The 26,329-nt window shown below is 49.2% G+C and overlaps 1 protein-coding gene across 1 annotated transcript in view; it reads left to right on the forward strand.

Annotated features, from left to right (window-relative positions):
- Positions 1-20,340, forward strand: part of LOC144752036 (E3 ubiquitin-protein ligase TRIM39-like) — a 179,768-nt gene extending 159,428 nt beyond the window's left edge. The window contains exons 5-6 of the mRNA XM_078639988.1: positions 14,022-14,071; positions 19,817-20,340. Coding sequence (XP_078496114.1) covers positions 14,022-14,071; positions 19,817-20,340 — 574 coding nt within the window. The remainder of the gene's footprint in view (positions 1-14,021; positions 14,072-19,816) is intronic.
- The last annotated feature ends 5,989 nt before the right edge of the window (positions 20,341-26,329 follow it).

Raw genomic sequence — 26,329 nt, forward strand, 5'->3', positions numbered from 1 at the left:
AGGATCACTCCCTTCCATGCCTGCTTGCTTCCAGCTTGCCCTCAGCACCCCTGCCTGCCCCCTGAGAACAGCCTGCACTAAAACAGTCTCCTCATACCATACCTGACTGATTCCAGCATCCCCGCAGCACCCTAGCCTGCTACCTGTGAACAGCCTACATAAGAACAAACTCCTCTTTGATTGCCTGCTTCCAGCTTCCCCGCATGACCCCTGCCTGCTCTCTGTGAACAGCCGGCACGAGAAAAGTCTCCTCCATACCTGCCTGCGTCCAGCCTCCCCGCACTGTCGGTGCCTGCTGCCTGTGAACACCATGTACTCAGGGTCACTTCCTTCCAGACCTGCCTGTTTCTAGCATCCTTGCCTGTTCCCTGTGAACACACTGCACTCAGGATGACTCTCCTTCAGACTTGCCTGTTCCCAGCATCTCCGCAGCACACCTACCTGCTCCCTGTGGACACCCTGCCCTCTGGATCACTCCCATCTAGACCATTCATGCCTGGTTCAAGCATGCCCGCAGCACCCCTGCCTGCTCCCTGTGAAAATCCTATTTTCTGGGTTACTTCACGTTGCTCTGCCTGCTGCCTGCACCCCTCACCTGTACCTGATCCCAGGCAGCCCCTATCTGTGAGCCTGCTCTCTGTGCAGCGTGAAGCCCTCATTCCCCACAGCTACTCCCACCCGCTGTGCCTGCTCCGTGCCTTCTCCCACCATCTCCCCCTCTGCGTGTGCCGGCGTGCAGCCTCACTCCCTGCGCCCTTCACAGGGACGTGAAACCCTGCCTGTGCGGCCAGCCTCCCTCCCTGCGCCCTCCACAGGGACCTGAAACCCTGCCTGTGCCGCCAGCCTCCCTCCCTGCGCCCTCCACAGGGACGTGAAACCCTGCCTGTGCTGCCAGCCTCCCTCCCTGCGCCCTCCACAGGGGCCTGAAACCCTGCCTGTGCGGCCAGCCTCCCTCCCTGCGCCCTCCTCGGGGACCTGAAACCCTGCCTGTGCCGCCAGCCTCCCTCCCTGCGCCCTCCACAGGGGCCTGAAACCCTGCCTGTGCCGCCAGCCTCCCTCCCTGCGCCCTCCACAGGGACGTGAAACCCTGCCTGTGCGGCCAGCCTCCCTCCCTGCGCCCTCCACAGGGGCCTGAAACCCTGCCTGTGCCGCCAGCCTCCCTCCCTGCGCCCTCCACAGGGACCTGAAACCCTGCCTGTGCCGCCAGCCTCCCTCCCTGCGCCCTCCACAGGGACGTGAAACCCTGCCTGTTCGGCCAGCCTCCCTCCCTGCGCCCTCCACAGGGGCCTGAAACCCTGCCTGTGCAGCCAGCCTCCCTCCCTGCGCCCTCCACAGGGACCTGAAACCCTGCCTGTGCCGCCAGCCTCCCTCCCTGCGCCCTCCACAGGGGCCTGAAACCCTGCCTGTGCCGCCAGCCTCCCTCCCTGCGCCCTCCACAGGGACCTGAAACCCTGCCTGTGCCGCCAGCCTCCCTCCGCCCTCCACAGGGACGTGAAACCCTGCCTGTGCCGCCAGCCTCCCTCCCTGCGCCCTCCACAGGGGCCTGAAACCCTTCCTGTGCCGCCAGCCTCCCTCCCTGCGTCCTCCACAGGGGCCTGAAACCCTGCCTGTGCCGCCAGCCTCCTCGGAGCCAGGCCTGGTGGGACCGGACCGGAGGACCGAGGCCTGAACCCCGCCTGGGAGAGGCAGGCAGAGCGGGGAAAGCAATGCGTGATGGACGCCCTCAAGGAGCCGAGCGCCCCCAAGGGCTCGCCCAGCACAGACATGTTCATCGCCCTGCTGACCCAAAGCGAAGCCCTGCGGAAGGTACCGGAAACATACTGTCAGTGAAAGGTGTCCGGGGGTGTTAGGGGCGGCGGTGCGCGGGAGCGGGGTGTATGTCAACATATAACTAAGGTGCGTGTTTCATCAGATTGTGCAATATGTGTAAATATTTTCACCTTTACGGCACCCACACATTTACAGAAATAATCATTTTGGATTGGAAAAAACAGAGCATTTTTAATGCAGATTCATGTATCGCCTTTGTATCTGGTGAGCACCGAAACTAGATTTATCCCGCAAATGTGTACTGTGTGTTTTATAAAACTTAACCAAAAACCTTGTATCACAACCTGTTTATACTTTTTAGGTCTCGCTATTCCATTCCGCAAGGAATGAATAGCGAGAATTATAGGGTTGCATCAGCAAAGCTAAACCAGCCGGCGGATTTCCACAAGTGCATGTGATCGTGAACGCGCATCCGCCTGCTTGTTTAGCTTTCCTGATGCAACTCTAACCGTCACTTCAAAGGGATCCGCTCCGCCCCCTGCTGCACACGCTTTCCATCCAGCGCGCGAAGCGCGTCCACACCAAAGCCATCTGTTGCTTCCCCCAGTGGGCTCAGCCTCACTTACTTCTCCTCCCCCTAATTAACATCCCTCACGGCCGTGAACCAAAGGGATCACTTATAGAAGTGATCAGGCGAGTGCCGCATAGTTCATTGTCCTATCTTAATGAAGGCAGACAAACCTGCATCTACTTACTCCTAGTAATTACCTCTTTTCATGCTCTACATTGGCCAATGCCTGCTGTCCAGCCTTTCACAAAAAGATGAACAGAAATGCTCAACATTGTCAAACATAAACCTCCAGTCACGGATCTGGGTAAAATCCATCGTTTTTTTTGCCCACCATGCCACCCCAATATGGACTCAGTCATATGGAAATCAGTTGTGACCCTCTTCATGGGAGCAGTGCAGCCCTAACTACCAAGCCAGGTTCTCCCTGGATTGTAAACAAGTATTCTGGGACGGTTTCGCGGTAACGCCCGTATCAGTCAGACTAGCTTGAATCCATAGGCGCAGTGAGCATGGGACTCGCGTCTGGACATACCCTGCCAACTTAGGGCGACTATAGCAACGGTATGCTGTACATTGTCAATCATCCAAACTTTCAGCCTAGGTATGCAGCTGCCAAGAGATTTTCTGACACCACTGGCCCTCATCCCACCAGTACTCGGCATCACACAGATTCACATAAGACTCCACGGTAAGCTGTGCACAATGACCCCAAACATGTTTCTGCCGGTAATACAGGAGCTGGCGCTGCCACATCTCTAGCATGCAGGCTATTTACTTTTACTCCCCCACCCTCCTATCCCTACTTACAGGACCCTCACTATCCCGAGGCGTCTATCTGCTCCTGTTTTACACAGGATCTGCTTCTATCTTTGCCCAACGGACCGTCATACATGGGGTAAATGGTCATCAACACATCGCTTTTGCCCGTGCTCCAGCACACACTTTCAGCGCTCCAAGGGGTCCCTTGATATTTAACGTGACACCATACTAGGCCATACAGGAGCATCACAGCCTCCTGTTCAGTTTCTTTCTCACCTACACCCCCCCCCCCGGCAGTTTCAAAATGCGCACGCCAGTCCTATTTCTTCCCTGCGTTCATTCATTGCTCCCTTTTATTGTTATCATGTAATGCTGCGCCGCGTTGCACACTTGGGGTTCTTCTTGCAGAATGTGTTTTTTTTTACCTCTTTCTCCCTGTCGGGATAGCAGAGGTGGGAGGAGAGTGACATCTCCCCCACCCCCTAGGAATCACTGCACTCGAGCACGCGCAGGCCTCTGTGAAGACAAACCAGAAGCAACCACACCTCACTGTCCACTCTCTGCTACTCCCTGCTCGCCCTTTCTCCCCAGTCGGCGTCTGTACAATCATTCTTTCATTCATTGTCCGCTTTTTGTGCCTCAATGTTTTACTATTTACCTTCCGCGAGACAGTCTAAAATCCGGTAAGCAGTCCAGTAGGGAAGAGGATGTGGCCGAACGGCTAGAGCAGTCGAACTTGAAGCTGGAGGACCGGTTTTTGAGTCTCTGCGAGGACGCTCCACATCCTGTGATTCTGAGTAAATCCCTGTGCCAAACAACAACACAAATGAATGTGCAGCTGGTGCTTCGGGTCCAGTTCGAGCTATATAAAAGTCCATACAAATATTAAAATTCTCTCCCTATCACCAACACGCAATTCGTCCCTGCCCGTAGAGGATCTTCCGTTTCAGGGCTAATTAATCGGTGACTTTCGTAGCACGCATTTCACTCAAGCCCCAAGAGGCTGCCAGAGCCGTTAATAAACAGTGCCTACTCCTCTGCAATCAAATTTTTACAAACAGTTTTGTGCCTATTTGACAATGTTCTGTGCAAAACTGTTCCGGTTTAGTCAAATTAGTGCCGTATTGTTATCACGTGCAAAAAGCTTAAATTAGGGCGGGGTCTTCCGGTACGCTTAACACTGTATTTACACTTTTTTCTAGAAACATTGTACACCTGTTTGTTTGGCCTCTTTTTCTATTTTAAGAATTACACATAACTAATAAGGCTAATACATATACAAAGCATCCTGCCTTTAAAATTTCCTTTTGCAACCCAGCTCCTTTACAGTTCCTGCAGGCATATGCAGCACACTTCCCCCACTTGCAATAAACCTCACTTCACCAAACGCCAAACTTTCCTACAAATGTAATCACGGCCTCGGGCGCTCCTACTAACATAAATTAACAAGTCGTTGTCACAAAGCTTCACAGGAAAGACAAGCGATGCCATATGGACAGCAGGCAGCCACAACACATCTTACCCACTACTCTTTTCCTACCATTTGTTTCTCCCGTCAGTGATTTTTTCCTCATATGTTTCCTTCCAATCTGGCCCTATCTTTCCACACAACTTAAAGCACTTTCTATAACATCCTCCTGTGTCCTGCACCTTTTCTCTTCCCTCAAACCCCTATTTCCCCTTAAACTCTCCATTTTTTTTAAAACAAAAACTCTCCAGTTCTCCCTGTTTGCTTGTCTGCCCTTCTGCTCTCAGTTAGACTCGCTTATTGTGCCTTTCTGCCCCTATTAGACTCGTTTCAAAAACTTTATTCGATTCAAGCAAGAATCATAAAAGTCAAAACATACATGATTTAAATTTCATTTTTAAAAGAACAATTTAAACACTATACCACTATTTTAGTGGTAGAAAACATTGATTAATATAATCACAGTTGTAGACCATAGCTTTTCAATCATATTAGGTTAAGTTAATCATGATTTCCTAATACCTATATTACATAGAAATCTAGAACAGAAAAGTCATGAACAACAATATACATGGGCCACAAACAAATTCATGGGAACAAATTTAACCGTACCGCTTCCTAATCGAAAATGACACATGTATAAAATTTAGCATTGCACAGCAAACATCAGATGTGGACAAAGTTAATAAATGGTCATAACCCTCTTTATAGTGGCATGATTGCTTTTCCTTAAGGATCGGCTTGATAAACCTAATTCTTGGATCCTTATATAAGGGACAGAAAAGAACAAGATGCATAGTACTTTGGCTAACTCTGTTGTTACAGGGACAGGGGGGCAGTCTCTCACACCAACTCCCCTGTTTAGGAAACGCAAAAAGAAAATGCAAAATGTGTAACCTAAACCTTGTCAAATAGAATCGCCATTGCACATGATTTGTAAAGGTTAAATAAAACTGATGCTGTAAAGTAACCTTAAAAGCGTGAGGGCTAGCCAAGGAATGCACAAGTGAGGATTTCCAATAACTTGTTTTGATAACAGATTTAATATCTCCCTGACTATTTTCGGGGTTATCAAAAATGTCACCCAGACCTATTTTATGGAGTGTTACATTAACATAGCGTAGCCACGGGATCTTATTCATATTTGTCAATTTTAAACAATCCCGGAGGATGTCTCTAGACAGCTGTAGATCCTCTGATAGCCATATTTTACCCCATAATAATAGGGGGGAAAGATGAATAGTATCACTCACATAACTCAGGCCCATCTCCTCGTGGGCAAATTTATTTGAGGAACTTAATGGAATGGCCAATACACGCTTTAAAAATTTGTTCTCAGTGGTTTGTATTATGTCAGGGCTTTCGATTCCCCAAACCCCTGCCCCATAGGTAGCTACCGACAGACATTTTGCTTTATACAAAGTTTTTAGATGTTTGACAGGTTTTTGACCCAGCTTCCCACAGAAACGGAACAAACCTTCAATAGAGCGACTAGCACTCTGGACTCGAGTCTTCATTAACGGGGCCCAGCTTAGTTTGTTATTGAAAAGGTTTCCCAAATAGTTAAAGTTTTCCACCTTTTCAATAATGGCATTATTTACTACAAACTTTCTGGTTTTTGTGCCCTTTGGGCCACAAACCATGGCGAAGGATTTGGTGAAATTTACCTTCAGGTCTAGGTCCAACATGAAGTTATGGAAGGCATCAAGACAGTGCTGCATACTGTTTCCTGTAAGTGTCATTAATACCGTATCATCGGCATAAGAGAGCATCGGCACGCTCCTACCATTAACCTTGGGAAAATCATGGCAGTGGTCCAACAAATATTTTTCCAGCCCATTAGTGTAAACTAAAAACAAAAAGGGGGCTAAAATACATCCTTGGCGGACGCCCTCAGTCGAGGGAATGGATTTAGTTTTCTCTCCCCCTGGCCCGAACCTTATGGCTACAGTTGTTGCTTCATGGAGCCTACGGAGCAAGTGAACCAAGGGTTCCTCGAAACCCATAGCCTCCATCATTTTCCACAGCTTGCTTCGACACACAGTGTCGAATGCACTGGAGAGATCCATGAAGGCAAGATGGATGGAAGAATTCATTGCCTTCATGTATTTCCCTATAATCAGTGCCAGGTTCAGGCACTGTTCGACGGTGCCTTTGCCTTTTCTGAACCCATATTGGGATTCAACAATAAGGCCCACCGAGTCAGCCCATGTTTCTAATCTGGCTAATATGACCCTGCCCAATATTTTACATGATGCATCAATTAATGAAATTGGGCGATAGCACCGGGGATCAGATCTGTTGCCCTTCTTAAAAATCGGCACCACTACTGCCTCCTTCCATGAAGTTGGAATACGGCAAATAATAACTGCTCTAAATACGTTTAACAAAAGAGGAGCCCAAATCTTAATGTTATGCTTAAAAAAGTCCAAAGGGACTAGATCAGGACCAGGAGCTTTTAGTGATATGCCTTTCAATAGAGCATCTTCCACTTCTTGCAGGGAAAGTGATAGACTTAGGGACAAAGAGGATTCAGGAACCACCAAATCCCTAGAGTCTCCTGTTGGGGGTTCATTAAGTGAAATTCCATGTGGATTAAAAATATCCCCAAAATGTGATTCCCATGTTTCACATGCGATCTGCATCACAATATTATCCTTGCCATTACTTATAAAAAGGGGACGATTAATTACTTCCCAGAAAAGCCTATTGTCCTTCAATTCTGAGGCCTTTTCTAAATCTTCCCAAGCTCTATTTTTTAAATCCAGCTTCCTTATTCTAATGGCTTCTTTATAGGCCAGTCTAGATGCCCTAACCAAATCTATATCTCTTGGTTTTTGTTTTAATGCCGCTTTCAGGGATCTGTGTGTTGCCGAGCATGCAGCATCAAACCATCTGGGCCCTAGCCTTTTATTTTTCCCAATTGGTTTTGTAAGCCGTTCGGCTACATGCCCACATAGTAACTCAAAATTCCCTATAACCTTTTCGGGGTTAGCTGTCAGTGATAAACATGCATCATATTCTGTGCTATATCCGTGTATTATTTCGTCCTCAAGACCTGCTGCGTCTATTTTTCCCCACTTAAGAGTGATACCTTGATTTCTGTTATACTTTATTGGTTGTTCCCAGACAGAATGTTTGGGTTTAACAGGACACAAGAGGGATAAGATCAAGGGGTTATGGTCACTGGCAGCATTAACAATTACTTCCAGTTTGTCAACATAGTGAGAATACCCACTGGAGATAATTGCAAAATCGATGAAACTCATTGTACCTCTACTTCCCTGGAAAGTTGGTATCGGAGCCAAATCTGGACCGACCCAGGGTTCTACTATGGATAAATCATTTAAAATAATGATATTATTTAAGGCGTCCCCCTGGGGTGTATGTTTAAAGTGAGTCAAGGGAAAGTCATAAGAGTCTCTCAAACCACACACCTTCGAGTCCCCATGGGTACATAACGAGCAGTTGAAATCACCCACCCAGATGACAAAGAGTAGGGGTTGCTCGTGGCGTGCCCTGGCTATGGCTTCCTCCAACTTCAACATAACAGTTATCTCATTGTTATCAAAAATGTTATAATACCAGTTAATTAGTAACAATGGTTCAGGGAACAAATTCACCAACATCAACACTTGAAACCATGGGGTGTCAACTATCTTAGTGATTACAAGTTTACACAGTTTTAACGAAATTGCTGTCATTAAACCACCCTTGGCCCTACCCGCCTGTGAAGGTACCGCTAGTGTGTTAAGGGCACAAAAGCCCTCAATATTCTGAGTGGAACGGCTCCATGTTTCCTGGAGACACAAAATGTCACAGACACCCACAAAATCTAACCATGCCTCATCCTCCAATCTTGAGGCAAGCCCAGCAATGTTCCATGAAATTAGGCACATCCTTGATTCGCTTTGGTTCTTTCTGACTGACTCAGTAATATTTCCGGGTTTTGCACTAGGAAAGTTGGGCTTGGTGCGCTTTCTATATTAATACCAGCCTCAGGGGCTTGGGAGTTAGAAGCACGATCGTCACTCATGGGAACATTCTCCCATAAGTTATCGTTACGACTTTCTCCCTTCTCCCTCTGGCTGGGCTCTCCTACTATCAGGGCATTACCAGGGGAATTTTGTGATGGTCAGTCTTGCTCATCCATGCCCACAAGTGGATCAAAGCGGTTTCTCAAAGGAATATTATTTGGAAACCACCCCGCCACCTCCTGTGGGCAACCAAACATGTTGGTATTGGGTGCCCCTTGCCACCAGTTATGCTGGCTATACCCATCAGACCTATTTGTTGTCCGTCTGGTGTTATGGACAATAGTCCATGGACTTTCCTTAACATAGTGATTTCTTGGGGGATAAAAGAAGGTAAGGGGTCTCAGGACTATTGTGGGATTAGCTTCATACGAAGGCCGTGCACATAGGTGCTGTGCTGTCTGAGGATCAGCAAAAGTAACCACTATACAGTCACCTGCCAGGGACTTAGGTGTAGGACCTATCCAAGGCACTCTTCTAACCATTAATACACTGCTTCTTTGTTGGACAGGAAGCTGTGTGTTAGAATTAAGCCAATAGATGACTTTATTTCTCAGTGAATGGTTGTTCTCCTGGGAGTGCTGGTCCAACTCGGGAACTCCGGCTAGTATGATGACATAAGGCCCAGCTTCTGGTGGAAGGTCAATAAAACCTCCACGAAAGTTGGGACGATTAACTGGCCGCTGAGAATTATAGTTTTGCCTTGTGGGATTTTGTGTGGCAGCTCGTGGGTTTGGGTTCTGCCTATGGACCGGATTAGGCAAAGGACATCATTTTGGTGCAACAGAACTAGGAGTTGAAACGGTCTGGTTTACAGTGGTAGTCGTACGGGGCTTCGGTATGGGTTTAACTATTGGTAAGGGCATATGAATATTTTGATGTATTTGTAAGGGTAATGGTAAGGATACTGGTTCCTTTACCTGAGGGGATGATTTAATTTCGCGTGGATTTTTAGCTTCCATATCCTTCAGGCTCAAAGTGGCCAGGGTAACTATCGTCCTGTCCATTTCCAACAGATTATTCTCTATGCGAGAAAGCCTCAGTTCCAAAGGGGTTAGTAGTTGTTTTAACGAGGCCCAGACCATTTTTAGGAATTCTTCATCTCCCCCTCTATCATTTGATGATCCACACACCTGCCCCACCTGATCATCCGTTCTATTCGACTCTGGGGAGGCAACCAAAATACTAACATCCGCTGAGATGTTTAAATCCGGAGCGGCTGTCCCACCCAGAGTACCTGGGTTAGTTTTCATACTGGCATCTTTTAACCCCAAAGATCCTAGAGCCCTTCTACTATTGAAGAATTGTGATCTAGCTATTTTCGCTTTTTTCCGTGCATGTATGGCCCTAGTAATACATTTCTTTTTATAAATTGCTGCTTTCCTGGCCCTACCTAAATTCGTGGGTTGGTCAATTTTAGGGGGATACAAAGTGCCTGAAGTGCAAGTTAATGTGGCAAGATCCTTAAATGGTTCCAATAGGGTGGGTGAAGGGATCGAAGGGGAAATTGGAAAAGTGGTGGAAGGGACTGGGTGGATGGCAGCCGTAATCAACAAAGGCTGAGGACCTGCTGTATGCTCGGGGGTACGTGCAGAAGCAATATTCCCCATGGAAGATTTTCTAGTACTAGCTAAGTGCTCTGATAGCCTTCGTGCAGCTTCAAGATCTAATGAGACCCTGTGCTGCATTTTGTTAATTTCCTCATCAATGGCTAAGTTGGTTTTGACTAGGAAATCGTCTAATGTTCGATTAGAGTTACTCGCGGCCATAAGGGTTTTACTTCGACTGCCCCGTGAGCACATTATACAGATTAATAAAAACCCAATAAATAATTAAATATTTAAGAAATAACACCAGTAAGAACTGTATAATGCACCAACCAGGGGGCGTAGCCCAGCCCAGTCCTCTTAGTCCTCGAACGGCCTCAAACGGCCCAGTCTTTGCCCTGTCTTCGCCCGGGCTGCGTCCCGCGCTGCGGGAAGGCTAGGACAGTAAATAGGAAGTCGTAAGGGGCGGGGGGCGTGGCAGCAGGGAGAGCGGACCGGAAGGTCGAAAATGGTCTTGCAGGGACTCCTGGGTACTGGAGTCCCCTGCACGCTCGCAGCCCCGCTGACCACACTCACCCGGTCCCCTGGATGCAGCCCGTCAACAATGCCCCGCTGTCTGGAGGTTCGAAGCGGCACCCGCGAAGCGGGTGCGGCGAGCTGTGGGCTGGTGTCCTGGAAAATGCCACTTCAGGTCAAATTAGCAGATAAAAAAGGCTCCGTGCTCAGGATAGCGTCGTTTTTTCACTTGTTTTTCTGCCCTTCTGCCCTTTGTTAGACCCGTTTTTTGTGCCTTTCTGCCCCTGTTAGACTCGTTTTTTGTGCCTTCTGCCCTCTGTTAGACTCGTTTTTTGTACCTTACTGCCCCTATTAGACTTGTTTTTTCCCTTGTTTTTCTGCCCTTCTGCCCTCTGTTAGACCCGTTTTTTGTGCCCTTCTGCCCCTATTAGACTCGTTTTTTGTGCCTTTCTGCCCCTATTAGACTCGTTTTTTCCCTTGTTTTTCTGCCCTTCTGCCCTCTGTTAGACTCGCTTCTTGTGTCCTTCTGCCCTCTGTTAGACCTGTTTTTTTCCCCTTGCAACCCCTCCATCACTCGGCGCAACCCCTGCATCACTCGGTGCAACCCCTGCATCACTCGGCGCAACCCCTGCATCACTCGGCGCAACCCCTGCATCACTCGGCGCAACCCCTGCATCACTCGGCGCAACCCCTGCATCACTCGGCGCAACCCCTGCATCACTCGGCGCAACCCCTGCATCACTCGGCGCAACCCCTGCATCACTCGGCGCAACCCCTGCATCACTCGGCGCAACCCCTGCATCACTCGGCGCAACCCCTGCATCACTCGGCGCAACCCCTGCATCACTTGGCGCAACCCCTGCATCACTCGGCGCAACCCCTGCATCACTCGGCGCAACCCCTGCATCACTCGGCGCAACCCCTGCATCACTCGGCGCAACCCCTGCATCACTCGGCGCAACCCCTGCATCACTCGGCGCAACCCCTGCATCACTCGGCGCAACCCCTGCATCACTCGGCGCAACCCCTGCATCACTCGGCGCAACCCCTGCATCACTCGGCGCAACCCCAGCATCACTCGGCGCAACCCCAGCATCAATCAGCACCACCACAGCACCACTCTGTACCACCACATTATCACTCTGCAATACCACAGCACCACTCAGCACAAGCCCAGCACCACTCAGCACAAGCCCAGCACCACTCACCACCCCGAACCACCACAACACCACCACTGCATCACTCATAACCACCACAACTTCACCCTAAAGCACCACAGCATCACCCAGCACCACCACAGCACCACTCAGAACTACCACAGTATCACTCAGCACCACCACAGCACCACTAAGAACCACACAGAATCAGTCAGTACCACCACAGCACAACTCAGAACCACCACAAAACTACTCAGCACCACCACAGCAACACTCAGTACTCCACCCTCCAAATCCACCCTACAAATCCACCCTCCAAATCCACCCTCCAACACCAACTACACCCTCCACCCTCCAAATCCACCATCAAACAGACTCAAAAAACAAAACCACAATCAAACTCCACCCTCCAAATACAAGTCCACCAAGTTATTTGCAAAAGTTTTACCAATTTCCATTATACATTACAATAGCTTTTATTTAAAAATTAATTCATACATTTCATTAGAAGCAATTGTTATTTGTAATATCAATACATATTACTCACATACAAACAACACATATTGTATTACAATTGCAAAAGGTGTCACATTAAAAAAATGTAAACTATTGGCATTGTAAAATACAAAACTATTAATTCCTATATTTTCACTATTAAAAAACATAAATAGAAATTATCATTTACAATACCAAAACATCAAACTTTCCTAATGCGAGACCTATTGCATTGCAAATGCTTGTTATATTTCAATTCACAACTGTTACACATGCCTGTAACAGCATGGCCTTTTTTCAGTTTTAATTTTTTTATATTGTTGCTGAATCTATAACGTTCTTAATAAAATTCTCCAAAATATAAACATGTAATAAACAAATAAGTTAAAAGTCTAGGTAACACAATTACTAAATTCATGTACAAATAGAGGCACATTTATACATTACTAATTGCAAATAACTGAGTGGGGAAAATGGTTAAGGGAGCAAAGTGAAGTGCTCTGAAGTGGTCTGGAAATGTGTAGCGCTTTTTAAAACATCTAAAAAAAATATGTCCACAATATGTGTAACAAAATTATTAACCTCACACAAATCCAGACAGGCCCCCACTTTGGCACAGTATTTTATTGTATTTGTTGTAGGATTCAGGTACACTAATCTCAGGCACGCTATAGTTGGAAATTAGCATTTAAAAAACGTCGAAATTCACTGAAAAAAACATAGGTTTCAGGCAAGTTATAGTTGGAGATTAGCATTTAAAAAACCTTTGAAATTCAGTCTTGAACCCATAAACCCAGTGTATTAACCACTCACACATCTCTGCAGTCACACACTTCCTACCCACACATACACTGAGGCACCCATACAAACACTCAGGTAACCAAACAATAACTGATATAAACATTCATGTAGCTACTCACCAACGCATGCACACACTTACACACCAAGTAACACACTGATACAAAGATTCACACAGTTTAGTCACTAACCCATGCATTCAGTAACGCATGTTTAATCACTCACTCATACAGTCACTCGCACACCCACAAAATCATCCATACAGACACTCATAAACCCATTCATTTCTCAATACACCTTGGAATTTATATATATAAAGCATATTTAAACTTTACAGAAGCACACAGTCACTGGATGATGTCATCAGTAATGTCATGAATGATGTAATATGTGATGTCATCAGCAGTGCATTGCGGGGGTGCGAGGTATAGTTAGCTGAACTAAACTATAACACCGGAATTTCTATTGTTTTATATGAATGAAATGTCCAACTAACTATAACGTGCCTGAAACCTATGTTTTTTTCTGTGAATTTTTAAGTATATACACGAGACTCCACCAGGAGCAGATGCAACCTGTTAGTCAGCCGCCCTTTTACTGATCCAACGGACGCTCCTAGAAGACCCACGCTGAGGCACTCCGTGGCCTCACAAGAAGCGCACTGGTCTCACTGAGCTATTTGCCTTCGAACACCCACTTCCTATCATAAGATATTGAAGGTACTTCTGGGTATCGTTAGAGCTTTGACAGTAGCGTATGAACAGTAACTCACACTGAGCTCTGGTCCGCAAGTGCTGCTCTAAATACTGAATCTTATTTCAAATACAGGTCTTATGTGATGTTCATCCTTTGATCCTGTAGCTGTCATTGCTCTTTAATACAAAGATCATGTATGTGTTATTACAGGTGTAATAATGTGAAGATTCGGAGCCCAGAAGCGGTGAAGAGTTATAAAGGTAAATATCATTGCAATGATTAGCTCTGAATACTACTGTTCATCAAAATGATATGGTATGTTGTGGTGTGGTATGGTTTGGTATGGTGTGATATGGTATGGGGTGGTGGGCTATGGTATGGTATGGTATGGTGTGGTATGGCATGGGATGGTGTGGTATGGTATGATGTGGAATACTATGGTATGGTGTGATATGGTATGGTGTGGTGGGCTATGGTATGATGTGGTGTGCTTTGGTATGGTATGGTGTGGTGTTCTATGGTATGGTGTTGTGGGCTCTGGTATGGTGTGGTATAGTGTTGTGTGCTATGGTATGGTATGGTAGGGTATGGTGTGGTGTGCTATGAAACAGTGTGGTGTGCTATGGTATGGTGTGGTGTGCTACAGAATGGTATGGTATGTTATGGGATGTTATGGTGGGATGGGATCAGATAGGTTAGTGTGGACTGGTATGGTATGGAATGTTATGATGGTATGGTGGGTGTACTATAGGGTGAGATCATGGTATAATATGGTATATTGGTATGGGATGGTTTGGTATGGTGGTAATGCATGGAATGGGATTTCATCATGTTATAGTGTGGTGTGGTGTACTACGGAATGGTATGGTATTGTATGGTATTTAGTGGTAACGTGCACTCACGCCAGGGTACAGTTACTTGATTTGTCCCTAAACTTTGTATTTTCAAGATTTTTCTAGATTTCTACTAATCTCCATTCTGTATACGTGCTGCCGCATTTCCTTTGTTTACATCATTCTTCCCCCTGGACATTCATGCTAAGTTTATCAGAAATTCAGATGCGGTAATTTCACACCTCATATTAATTAGTTTATTTATTTATGAGTTTTATATAGCGCCTGAATCACCCCCAAGGGGGTATCTCTGCGCTTTGAACCGTGCTGCTGGACAGGCTGATGAGCATTATTAGAACAGAGCAGTCTTAAGAAGCTTTCTAAATCGGAGATAGTCAAGACATTGTCTCAGGTAAATGGGGAGTTGATTCCAATAAAGGGGAGCGAGGTAGCAAAAGGTTTTCCCACCTAACCTTGATTTGTTGATCCGTGGGACCAAGAGAAGCGATTTGGTTCCTGACCGGAGGATCCTAGAAGGGACATAATGATTACGTTTCTTGGCAATGTAGAGGGGGCCATTGGTATACAAGGCCTTGTGGACGGTGCAGCAGATTTAGAATTTAACCCGCTTGCGCACTGGAAGCCAATGAAGCTGTTGAAGGAGAGAAAGGGAGGCAGTTTTCTGGGGGGCAATCAAGACAAGGCGCGCTGCGGTGTTCTGAACCACCTGCAATCTGGTAAGCGAGGACTCATTGGCTGAGACCAGGCAAGCGTTGAAATAGTGTAAGCGGCTCACTACCATTGTCTGAATGAGGGTTTTATGAGTAGAATCTGGGAGGAAAGGAAAAACTCGCCCTAACAAACCCAGCTCGTAGAAGCAGGAGCCGGCAGTATAAGCGGAATGCTCCTTCATGGTCAAGGCCCGGTCTAGGTGAATAACCAGGTTTTTAACAAGGACCTTAGGGGCAGGGTGGTGCTGAGTGCTATCGGCCACCAGTCTGGTGTCCACAGCATAGATGCCTCTCCGCAAAGCATAATCTCCATCTTCCCTGAACAAAGGGGGTGGATTTATTAAATAAGAAGAGGAGCCGAGTTTCGTCAGCAATGCAGATGAAATAGGCGTAAAGCCACAGGCCCGGAGGGGTTGGCCAAGGGAGCAACATAGATGTTGATTAAAGGTGGGACCTAAACATGAGTCCTGGGGAACTCCCATGGTCAGTTCCATTGTCTTTGACGAAAAGGGCCTGAATTGATGGTCTGAGAACTGGAGGAAAGGAAGCTCGTCATCCACTGAAGAGCAGGTCCTCTGAGTCCAATCAGCATCTGGTGAAAGACCGTGTTGAACGATGATACTGTTCTGATACTGCTAGGCTTGACAACTGCGAGTAACTCAGTTACTGCAGTATTCTGGGACAATCGAATGGAAAATTACCTCAGAATTTTGTATTTACCACACAACACATTCTATTTTCCAGAGTTTCAGCACCAACAGGGACATAGCACATGCATCTACACGGGCAGAAAACGCATGAATCTACAGTGATCTAGGGCATGCACCTGCACTTACTTAATGCATTCACTCACACTAACCTAGCACATGCATCTACTCTGGCCTAGTGCATAAACCTACACTGACCTAGTGCATACATCTACGCTGACCTAGTTCATGCATCTACACTGACCTAGCACATGCATCTACACTGACCTAGCACATGCACCTACACTAACCTAGCACATGGACCCACACTGACCTAACACATGGACCTACACTGACCTGGGACATGAACCTGCACTGACCTAGCGCATACATCTACACTAACCTAGTGCATGCACCTACACTGACCTAGCACATGAACCTACACTGACCTAGCACATGAACCTGAACTGACCTAGCACATGAACCTGCACTGACCTAGCACATGAATCTACACTGACCTAGCGCATGAACCTACACTGACCTAGAGCATGCACCTACTCTGACCTAGTGCATACATCTACACTAACCTAGTGCATGCACCTACACTGACCTAGCACATGAACCTGCACTGACCTAGCACATGAATCTACACTGACCTAGCGCATGCACCTACACTGACCTAGCGCTTGCACCTACACTGACCTAGCGCATGCACCTACACTGACCTAGCGCATGCACCTACACTGACCTAGCGCATGCACCTACACTGACCTAGCGCATGCACCTACTCTGACCTAGTACATACATCTACACTAACCTAGTGCATGCACCTACACTGACCTAGCACATGAACCTGCACTGACCTAGCACATGAACCTGCACTGACCTAGCACATGAACCTGCACTGACCTAGCACATGCACCTACACTGACCTAGTGCATGCACCTACACTGATCTAGCACATGAACCTGCACTGACCTAGCACATGAACCTGCACTGACCTAGAGCATGCACCTACACTGACCTAGCGCATGCACCTACACTGACCTAGCGCATGCACCTACACTGACCTAGCGCATGCACCTACACTGACCTAGCGCATGCCCCTACACTGACCTAGCGCATGCCCCTACACTGACCTAGCGCATGCACCTCCACTGACCTAGCGCATGGACCTACACTGACCTAGCGCATGCACCTACACTGACCTAGCGCATGCACCTACACTGACCTAGCGCATGCACCTACACTGACCTAGCGCATGCACCTACACTGACCTAGCGCATGCACCTACTCTGACCTAGTACATACATCTACACTGACCTAGCACATGAACCTGCACTGACCTAGCACATGCACCTACACTGACCTAGCGCATGCACCTACACTGACCTAGCACATGCACCTACACTGACCTAGCGCATGCACCTACACTGACCTAGCACATGCACCTACACTGACCTAGCGCATGCACCTACTCTGACCTAGTACATAAATCTACACTAACCTAGTGCATGCACCTACACTGACCTAGCGCATGCACCTACACTGACCTAGCACATGCACCTACACTGACCTAGCGCATGCACCTACTCTGACCTAGTACATACATCTACACTAACCTAGTGCATGCACCTACACTGACCTAGCACATGAACCTGCAGTGACCTAGCACATGAACCTGCAGTGACCTAGCACATGAACCTACACTGACCTAGCACATGAACCTACACTGACCTAGCACATGCACCTACACTGACCTGGGACATGAACCTGCACTGACCTAGCACATGAACCTACACTGACCTAGCGCATGCACCTACTCTGACCTCGCTTGTGACCCTACACTGACCTAGGACATGCACCTACATTGACCCAGCGCATAAACCTACATTGACCTAGCGCCTGCATCTACACTGGACTAGCACATGCACCTAACTGACCTAACACATGAACCTACTCTGACCTCGCTTGTGACCCTACACTGGCCTCGCGCATGCACCTACTTTATAAGATCTTTCCTCACAGTCTACACTCACACCATGCTCTCACAGTTAGGCCCCTCGCATCATGCACATATGCACTCATGCCATGCACGCACATACACAAGACAACAATTGCGTACTGCTGCATTGATTTCTGCAGATAATTCCTTAACACTATTTGTTATTTTCATGCTACAATTGCTGGACTGCAAATCCCACAATTCAACACACTAAATGAAGGCAATCATGGGCAGGGAAAACCACACATTTAAAACACAACACAGGTGATAAAATATGCAATTACGGGCAGGCTAAAATTAAACATTTTAACTGTAACAACCACAGGCATAGACAGTAAACACAGAAAGTGAAAATCGTTTTTTAAACAACTTTTTGTCTTGGGAAGAGACAGCACTAGTCTGTCTCCTTACCACTTCCTGGACTCTGCTCACTGCAATCTGGGCCACATGTAGGCTGCAACTCACAAGATGGAGGAGAATGATTTGGGGTGCACCCAGCAAGGCCTTAAGGGGCCTGGGCAGGTGTGAGAGGAGGCCTCAGACTTGCCTGGTAGCTGAATAGCCAATGGTCTGCTGGCCTGGGGGTGGGGTCTGGGCAGCTGCTTGCTCCTGTTCAGAATCTCCTGGGAGACAGACAGGCTCAATCCACAACTTTGGACTTCAGCAGGTAAAGGCTTCACTAACTCGAAATCTAACAATACTGTTTGAATAAAGCTTTACTCCCCCTGCTGGCCAAAAACGAAGTGCACAGGCCCCAGTAAATACAGTTTCAACAGCTCACAGAAGCACCCTCTGATGTAGAAAATCCCTGTTGCTGCGGGGGAGGGGGGAGGCAGGGGGGCTGGCCTCACTGGCTTGTGAACACAAAATGGAGATTGGGGGGTGCAATGTTTGAGCACACAGGCCTAAGCACAGAGCAAAGGAGAAATTTGGAGGGAAAACAGATTTGTCACCAAGGAATGAGAGGGACAAACTACAGAGGTTGGACTGCAAATCCCACAATTCAACACACTAAATGAAGGCAATCATGGGCAGGGAAAACCACACATTTAAAACACAACACAGGTGATAAAATATGCAATTACAGGCAGGCTAAAATTACAATTTTTAACTGTAACAACCACAGGCATAGACAGTAAACACAGAAAGTGAAAATCGTTTTTTAAACAACTTTTTGTCTTGGGAAGAGACAGCACTAGTCTGTCTCCTTACCACTTCCTGGACTCTGCTCACTAGTGCCACGTGCTTTAGTGTAGTGAGCATTCTAGTGCCACTCGCTTTAGTGTAGTGAGCGTCATAGTGCCGCTCGCTTTAGTGTAGTGAGCAGTCTAGTTCTGCGGGCGCTTTAGTGTAGTGAGCGGTCTAGTGCTGCGCGCTTTAGTGTAGTGAGCAGTCTAGTGCAGCGTGCTTTAGTGTAGTGAGCGGTCTAGTGCTGCGCACTTTAGTGTAGTGAGCAGACTAGTTCAGCGTGCTTTAGTGTAGTGAGCGGTCTAGTGCTGCGCACTTTAGTGTAGTGAGCAGTCTAGTGAAGCACGCTTTGGTGTAGTGAGCGGTCTAGTGCTGCGCGCATTAGTGTAATGAGCAGTCTAGTGCCATGTGCTTTAGTGTAGTGATCAGTCTAGTGCTGCGCTCTCTAGCGCCGCATGCTCCTTCCAGATGAGGTGTAAATTAATCATATGTAAAACAGAAGCAGTAATTACAACCTTTCTTTGTGTCATTAAATCTCTAATTGTGAATCTCTTCTCTGCAGTGATGGTGACTCTGGATCCTGACACGGCTCAGACTCGCCTCCTCCTGTCTGAGGGGGGGAGACGAGTGAGATGGACGGGCACAGCACAGACCCTGCCGGACACCCCCAAGAGATTCACCCTCTACCCCTGTGTGCTGGGGAGCGAGGGGTTCACCTCCGGCAGACATTACTGGGAGGTGCAGCTGCTGCAGGAGGGAGGAGCGTGGGAGGTGGGGGTCGCAGCAGAGTCTGTGAACAGGAAGGGAGGGATCACATGGTCACCTGAGGGGGGAGTCTGGGCTGTGCAGGGGGCGGGGGGTAAGTATGTGGCTTTCACCTGCCCTCCGACCCCTCTGTCCCCTCGTGAGGAGCCCCTGAAGCTGGGGGTGTATCTGGACTATGAGGGGGGGCGGCTGTCCCTGTACAATGCTGACTCCATGGAGCCTCTCTACTCCTTCCCGCAGGCCCCCTTCACACAGAGGCTCTTCCCGATCTTCGGTCTCTACGGGGTTCCCTGGGGAGGAGCAGAGCTGAGGCTGGTGTGAGTCCCCTGAATTGTCATCCACGGTTCAAACACCAACATTCCAAGCACCTTCTTCACAATGACCCTCTCATCTGTTTTCATGACAACCAGAAGCCTCAGTGAAACTATGCATCGCTTTTCCTTGAACATTTTAAAAACAAGGGCAGACAATGTTTTCCATGTGAATCATGCACCAAAAAGCATGTATCATGATAAAGTCTCAGCAGAATTAAACAAGCACTGGCATAGTCAATAGGTCTCGCCTTTGGGTCCTTATAAGTCTTTAGCCAGAGCTATTGGCTTTGGCAATTGTTGGACCTGGCCCTTTTTGGCAGGTTCACCCCGAAACTTTTTGCTTTTTCCTAGCCTGTTTCTGGAACCTAGTGTTGATGGTTTTAGGCCTTTGCGCACTTTTTCACTGTGGTACAGTGTAAAGTGCGTGAGTTCTCTGGGTATGTGTGGTGAGTGATCTGCCCTCCCATAGGAATGAATGGGGAATATGTATGCCCATGGTAGTTCCTGATGTGTGGGGAGTGCAGGGTCGAGTTTGATATGTGCAAACTCGTGAGATTGAATGCTGCGTAATGGTGTATGCGGCATGATTGTGTCTAGTCTAGAAGTGCCACTTTTAGAAGTTGGCATATTTGTGTAATTTGTGCCTGGCGTGTGATTGGCTGGTGAGCCTGGCCCAGGAGTGCCTGGGCCTGCTTGTGGATTGACTGTCTGGTTAGAGGGTGACAGGGGCTGGGGAGCCCCCAGGAGGTTGTCTGAGTCAGCCCGTGGATGAAAGGTTGCATCTGCTGCCAGGGAAGTGGGAGGAGATAGCACCTGGGAGTGAATGAGGCTGTGCCTGCCTGCCACAATGCTGGCTCCACCTCCCCGCTGGGCGACTGTCACCTCTGTCCCTGATACTGAAAGGACTTCCCTATAACCAGTTCTAGCTGGTTCTCACACTGCCTGCACCCTTTAGACTTCAAAGACTTTTCTCTGTATAAGAAGGGGCTGTGCCCCCTTCCAAAATGTTCTTGTTTTTGACTTGAATCCTGCCAGGGGTGTGCTGCTGCTTGGGCCCAGGGGAATCCCTGGGCCCTGCCCAGCCTCTGGACACCTGATGGACTTTCCTGAGGGAACTGGAGGACTTTTCTTTGTTGGGAGCTGCAGTGCTCCACCTCTTGTCCCTGAACTAGACCTATAGCGCCTGGGAGCGCTTTTCCTTGCCCCTGGCTCCTGGGAGCGCTTTTGTCCTGCTTCCAGTGCTTAAGAGCGCTCTATTTCGCCTGTAGCGCTTGGGAAGCGCTTTATTTGGCTGCTAGCGCTTACGAGCGCTTTATTTCATTTATAGCGCTGGGAGCGCTGTAATTTTCCCCTCGCAAAAACAACAAGTGATGGACTGAATGTGGATCAATGTCACACACTCCCCCAGTCAAAAGATCTGGGCCCAAATCCATCGTTTTTTTGCACTCCACACCACCCTGGGTTAGACAATGGCGATATGCAAATCAGCTCTGACCCTGTTGCCCCATGGGAACAGTCCAGTCCGAACTACAAAAGCCATGTCCTTCCCAGAACGGAATCAAGCATCCGAGGACCGGACCGGTTTCGAGGTAACACCTCTCTTCAGCCCGGCTAGCTTGACTCCAAGTGGTGTGGAGTGCCTGGGACCCACGTCTGGGCATCCCCAGCGCACTTAGGGCGGCAATTGCAAAAACAACAAGTGATGGACTGAATGTGGATCAATGTCACACACTCCCCCAGTCAAAAGATCTGGGCCCAAATCCATCGTTTTTTTGCACTCCACACCACCCTGGGTTAGACAATGGCGATATGCAAATCAGCTCTGACCCTGTTGCCCCATGGGAACAGTCCAGTCCGAACTACAAAAGCCATGTCCTTCCCAGAACGGAATCAAGCATCCGAGGACCGGACCGGTTTCGAGGTAACACCTCTCTTCAGCCCGGCTAGCTTGACTCCAAGTGGTGTGGAGTGCCTGGGACCCACGTCTGGGCATCCCCAGCGCACTTAGGGCGGCAATTGCAAAAACAACAAGTGATGGACTGAATGTGGATCAATGTCACACACTCCCCCAGTCAAAAGATCTGGGCCCAAATCCATCGTTTTTTTGCACTCCACACCACCCTGGGTTAGACAATGGCGATATGCAAATCAGCTCTGACCCTGTTGCCCCAAGTCCATCACTTGTTGTTTTTTGCAATTGCCGCCCTAAGTGCGCTGGGGATGCCCAGACGTGGGTCCCAGGCACTCCACACCACTTGGAGTCAAGCTAGCCGGGCTGAAGAGAGGTGTTACCTCGAAACCGGTCCGGTCCTCGGATGCTTGATTCCGGTCTGGGAAAGATATGGCTGTTGTAGTTCGGACTGGACTGTTCCCATGGGGCAACAGGGTCAGAGCTGATTTGCATAAAGCCATTATCTGACCCAGGGTGGTGTGGAGTGCAAAAAAACGATGGATTTGGGCCCAGATCTTTTGACTGGGGGAGTGTGTGACATTGATCCACATTCAGTCCATCACTTGTTGTTTTTTGCAATTGCCGCCCTAAGTGCGCTGGGGATGCCCAGACGTGGGTCCCAGGCACTCCACACCACTTGGAGTCAAGCTAGCCGGGCTGAAGAGAGGTGTTACCTCGAAACCGGTCCGGTCCTCGGATGCTTGATTCCGGTCTGGGAAAGATATGGCTGTTGTAGTTCGGACTGGACTGTTCCCATGGGGCAACAGGGTCAGAGCTGATTTGCATAAAGCCATTATCTGACCCAGGGTGGTGTGGAGTGCAAAAAAACGATGGATTTGGGCCCAGATCTTTTGACTGGGGGAGTGTGTGACATTGATCCACATTCAGTCCATCACTTGTTGTTTTTTGCAATTGCCGCCCTAAGTGCGCTGGGGATGCCCAGACGTGGGTCCCAGGCACTCCACACCACTTGGAGTCAAGCTAGCCGGGCTGAAGAGAGGTGTTACCTCGAAACCGGTCCGGTCCTCGGATGCTTGATTCCGGTCTGGGAAAGATATGGCTGTTGTAGTTCGGACTGGACTGTTCCCATGGGGCAACAGGGTCAGAGCTGATTTGCATAAAGCCATTATCTGACCCAGGGTGGTGTGGAGTGCAAAAAAACGATGGATTTGGGCCCAGATCTTTTGACTGGGGGAGTGTGTGACATTGATCCACATTCAGTCCATCACTTGTTGTTTTTTGCAATTGCCGCCCTAAGTGCGCTGGGGATGCCCAGACGTGGGTCCCAGGCACTCCACACCACTTGGAGTCAAGCTAGCCGGGCTGAAGAGAGGTGTTACCTCGAAACCGGTCCGGTCCTCGGATGCTTGATTCCGGTCTGGGAAAGATATGGCTGTTGTAGTTCGGACTGGACTGTTCCCATGGGGCAACAGGGTCAGAGCTGATTTGCATAAAGCCATTATCTGACCCAGGGTGGTGTGGAGTGCAAAAAAACGATGGATTTGGGCCCAGATCTTTTGACTGGGGGAGTGTGTGACATTGATCCACATTCAGTCCATCACTTGTTGTTTTTTGCAATTGCCGCCCTAAGTGCGCTGGGGATGCCCAGACGTGGGTCCCAGGCACTCCACACCACTTGGAGTCAAGCTAGCCGGGCTGAAGAGAGGTGTTACCTCGAAACCGGTCCGGTCCTCGGATGCTTGATTCCGGTCTGGGAAAGATATGGCTGTTGTAGTTCGGACTGGACTGTTCCCATGGGGCAACAGGGTCAGAGCTGATTTGCATAAAGCCATTATCTGACCCAGGGTGGTGTGGAGTGCAAAAAAACGATGGATTTGGGCCCAGATCTTTTGACTGGGGGAGTGTGTGACATTGATCCACATTCAGTCCATCACTTGTTGTTTTTTGCAATTGCCGCCCTAAGTGCGCTGGGGATGCCCAGACGTGGGTCCCAGGCACTCCACACCACTTGGAGTCAAGCTAGCCGGGCTGAAGAGAGGTGTTACCTCGAAACCGGTCCGGTCCTCGGATGCTTGATTCCGGTCTGGGAAAGATATGGCTGTTGTAGTTCGGACTGGACTGTTCCCATGGGGCAACAGGGTCAGAGCTGATTTGCATAAAGCCATTATCTGACCCAGGGTGGTGTGGAGTGCAAAAAAACGATGGATTTGGGCCCAGATCTTTTGACTGGGGGAGTGTGTGACATTGATCCACATTCAGTCCATCACTTGTTGTTTTTTGCAATTGCCGCCCTAAGTGCGCTGGGGATGCCCAGACGTGGGTCCCAGGCACTCCACACCACTTGGAGTCAAGCTAGCCGGGCTGAAGAGAGGTGTTACCTCGAAACCGGTCCGGTCCTCGGATGCTTGATTCCGGTCTGGGAAAGATATGGCTGTTGTAGTTCGGACTGGACTGTTCCCATGGGGCAACAGGGTCAGAGCTGATTTGCATAAAGCCATTATCTGACCCAGGGTGGTGTGGAGTGCAAAAAAACGATGGATTTGGGCCCAGATCTTTTGACTGGGGGAGTGTGTGACATTGATCCACATTCAGTCCATCACTTGTTGTTTTTTGCAATTGCCGCCCTAAGTGCGCTGGGGATGCCCAGACGTGGGTCCCAGGCACTCCACACCACTTGGAGTCAAGCTAGCCGGGCTGAAGAGAGGTGTTACCTCGAAACCGGTCCGGTCCTCGGATGCTTGATTCCGGTCTGGGAAAGATATGGCTGTTGTAGTTCGGACTGGACTGTTCCCATGGGGCAACAGGGTCAGAGCTGATTTGCATAAAGCCATTATCTGACCCAGGGTGGTGTGGAGTGCAAAAAAACGATGGATTTGGGCCCAGATCTTTTGACTGGGGGAGTGTGTGACATTGATCCACATTCAGTCCATCACTTGTTGTTTTTTGTAATTTTCCCCTCAGCGCGTGGTAGCGCTGTTATGGCCTTCCGCGGCTGCCCACGCCGCATATTCACTCTTTATTTATTTACCTCGAGGGAGCCTACCTCTCGGATAATGAGACCCCGCCTGCAAGTGCCTGAAGCGGGCCGCCGCGCTGCCCGCGACGACCCGAAAGTGTATGCCCGGCAGCCAATCCCTGAGGCCGCCTGGGAGAAGAACCGGAAGTCGGCACTGCAGCGCGAGGAGAGGAGAAAGACTGCCGGTGCTCGTGGGGCTCCCGTCAGACGAGGAGAGCCCTGCGCTGCCGAGAGGGGAGCCGCCGCCGCCCAGCGAGAAGGTGAGAGCAAGGGGGCCCGAGGCGCATTGTCGGCGCCTGCCCCAGGGAGACCGAGGAGCTACCTCGTGAGTCCCGTGGGGCTTTGCCTGGGCAGTTCCCTTGGTCAGAGCGGCCCCGGATGGCAGCGGGCCGCTCCAACGGTGTGTAGAGCCTGAAAAGGCTCCCGGGGGCATTTGTATTCACGAGCCTGCAAGGCTCGAGGCGGCAGCTCTGTGTTTTTGAGCCCAGCGAGGCTCCAACGATCGGGAGCAGTTGTGCGAGACCCTCGAGGGTCCCGGGGGGCATTTGATTCTCGAGTCCCCCGAGTAGGGGCTCCCACGACGCCGCATGTTTCTTCAGAGCCTGTGAGGCTCAAGGGGCATTTGTAGTTTGAGTCCTGAGCGGCTCCATGGCCCCACAGTTGTTTAGAGCCACGAGGGCTCTAGGGGGCATTTAGCAGTTTCAGAGCCTGAGAGGCTCCCTGCCCACATGATTGTTTTTAGAGTCCCCCCGAGGGACTTGGGGCATATTTGTTTAAGAGCCTGTGTGGCTCCAACGTTTGGGGCACGTGACATGCCCAGAGCCTGTGTGGCTCCAGCAGTGGGCGCAGTTTGCTCCTAGGGCCAGTGAGGGCCCTGTCGCAGTTTTTGTTGATTCCCAGCTGCCCAGCAATTAGTGGGCAGCTGCACCGTTTAGGCGCTTGGGATTGTCTACAGCTGCCCAGCACTTTGTGGGCAGCTGCCACGTTTAGGCCCCTGACATTGAGACACAGGGCGTCCTAGCCCCAACAAGGCCAGTTGGCCTAGGGACTGCCACAGGTGGTGGCTTA

The sequence above is a fragment of the Lissotriton helveticus genome, chromosome 4_2 (assembly GCF_964261635.1).
Source record: "Lissotriton helveticus chromosome 4_2, aLisHel1.1, whole genome shotgun sequence".
In the NCBI taxonomy this organism is placed as follows: Eukaryota; Metazoa; Chordata; class Amphibia; order Caudata; family Salamandridae; genus Lissotriton; species Lissotriton helveticus.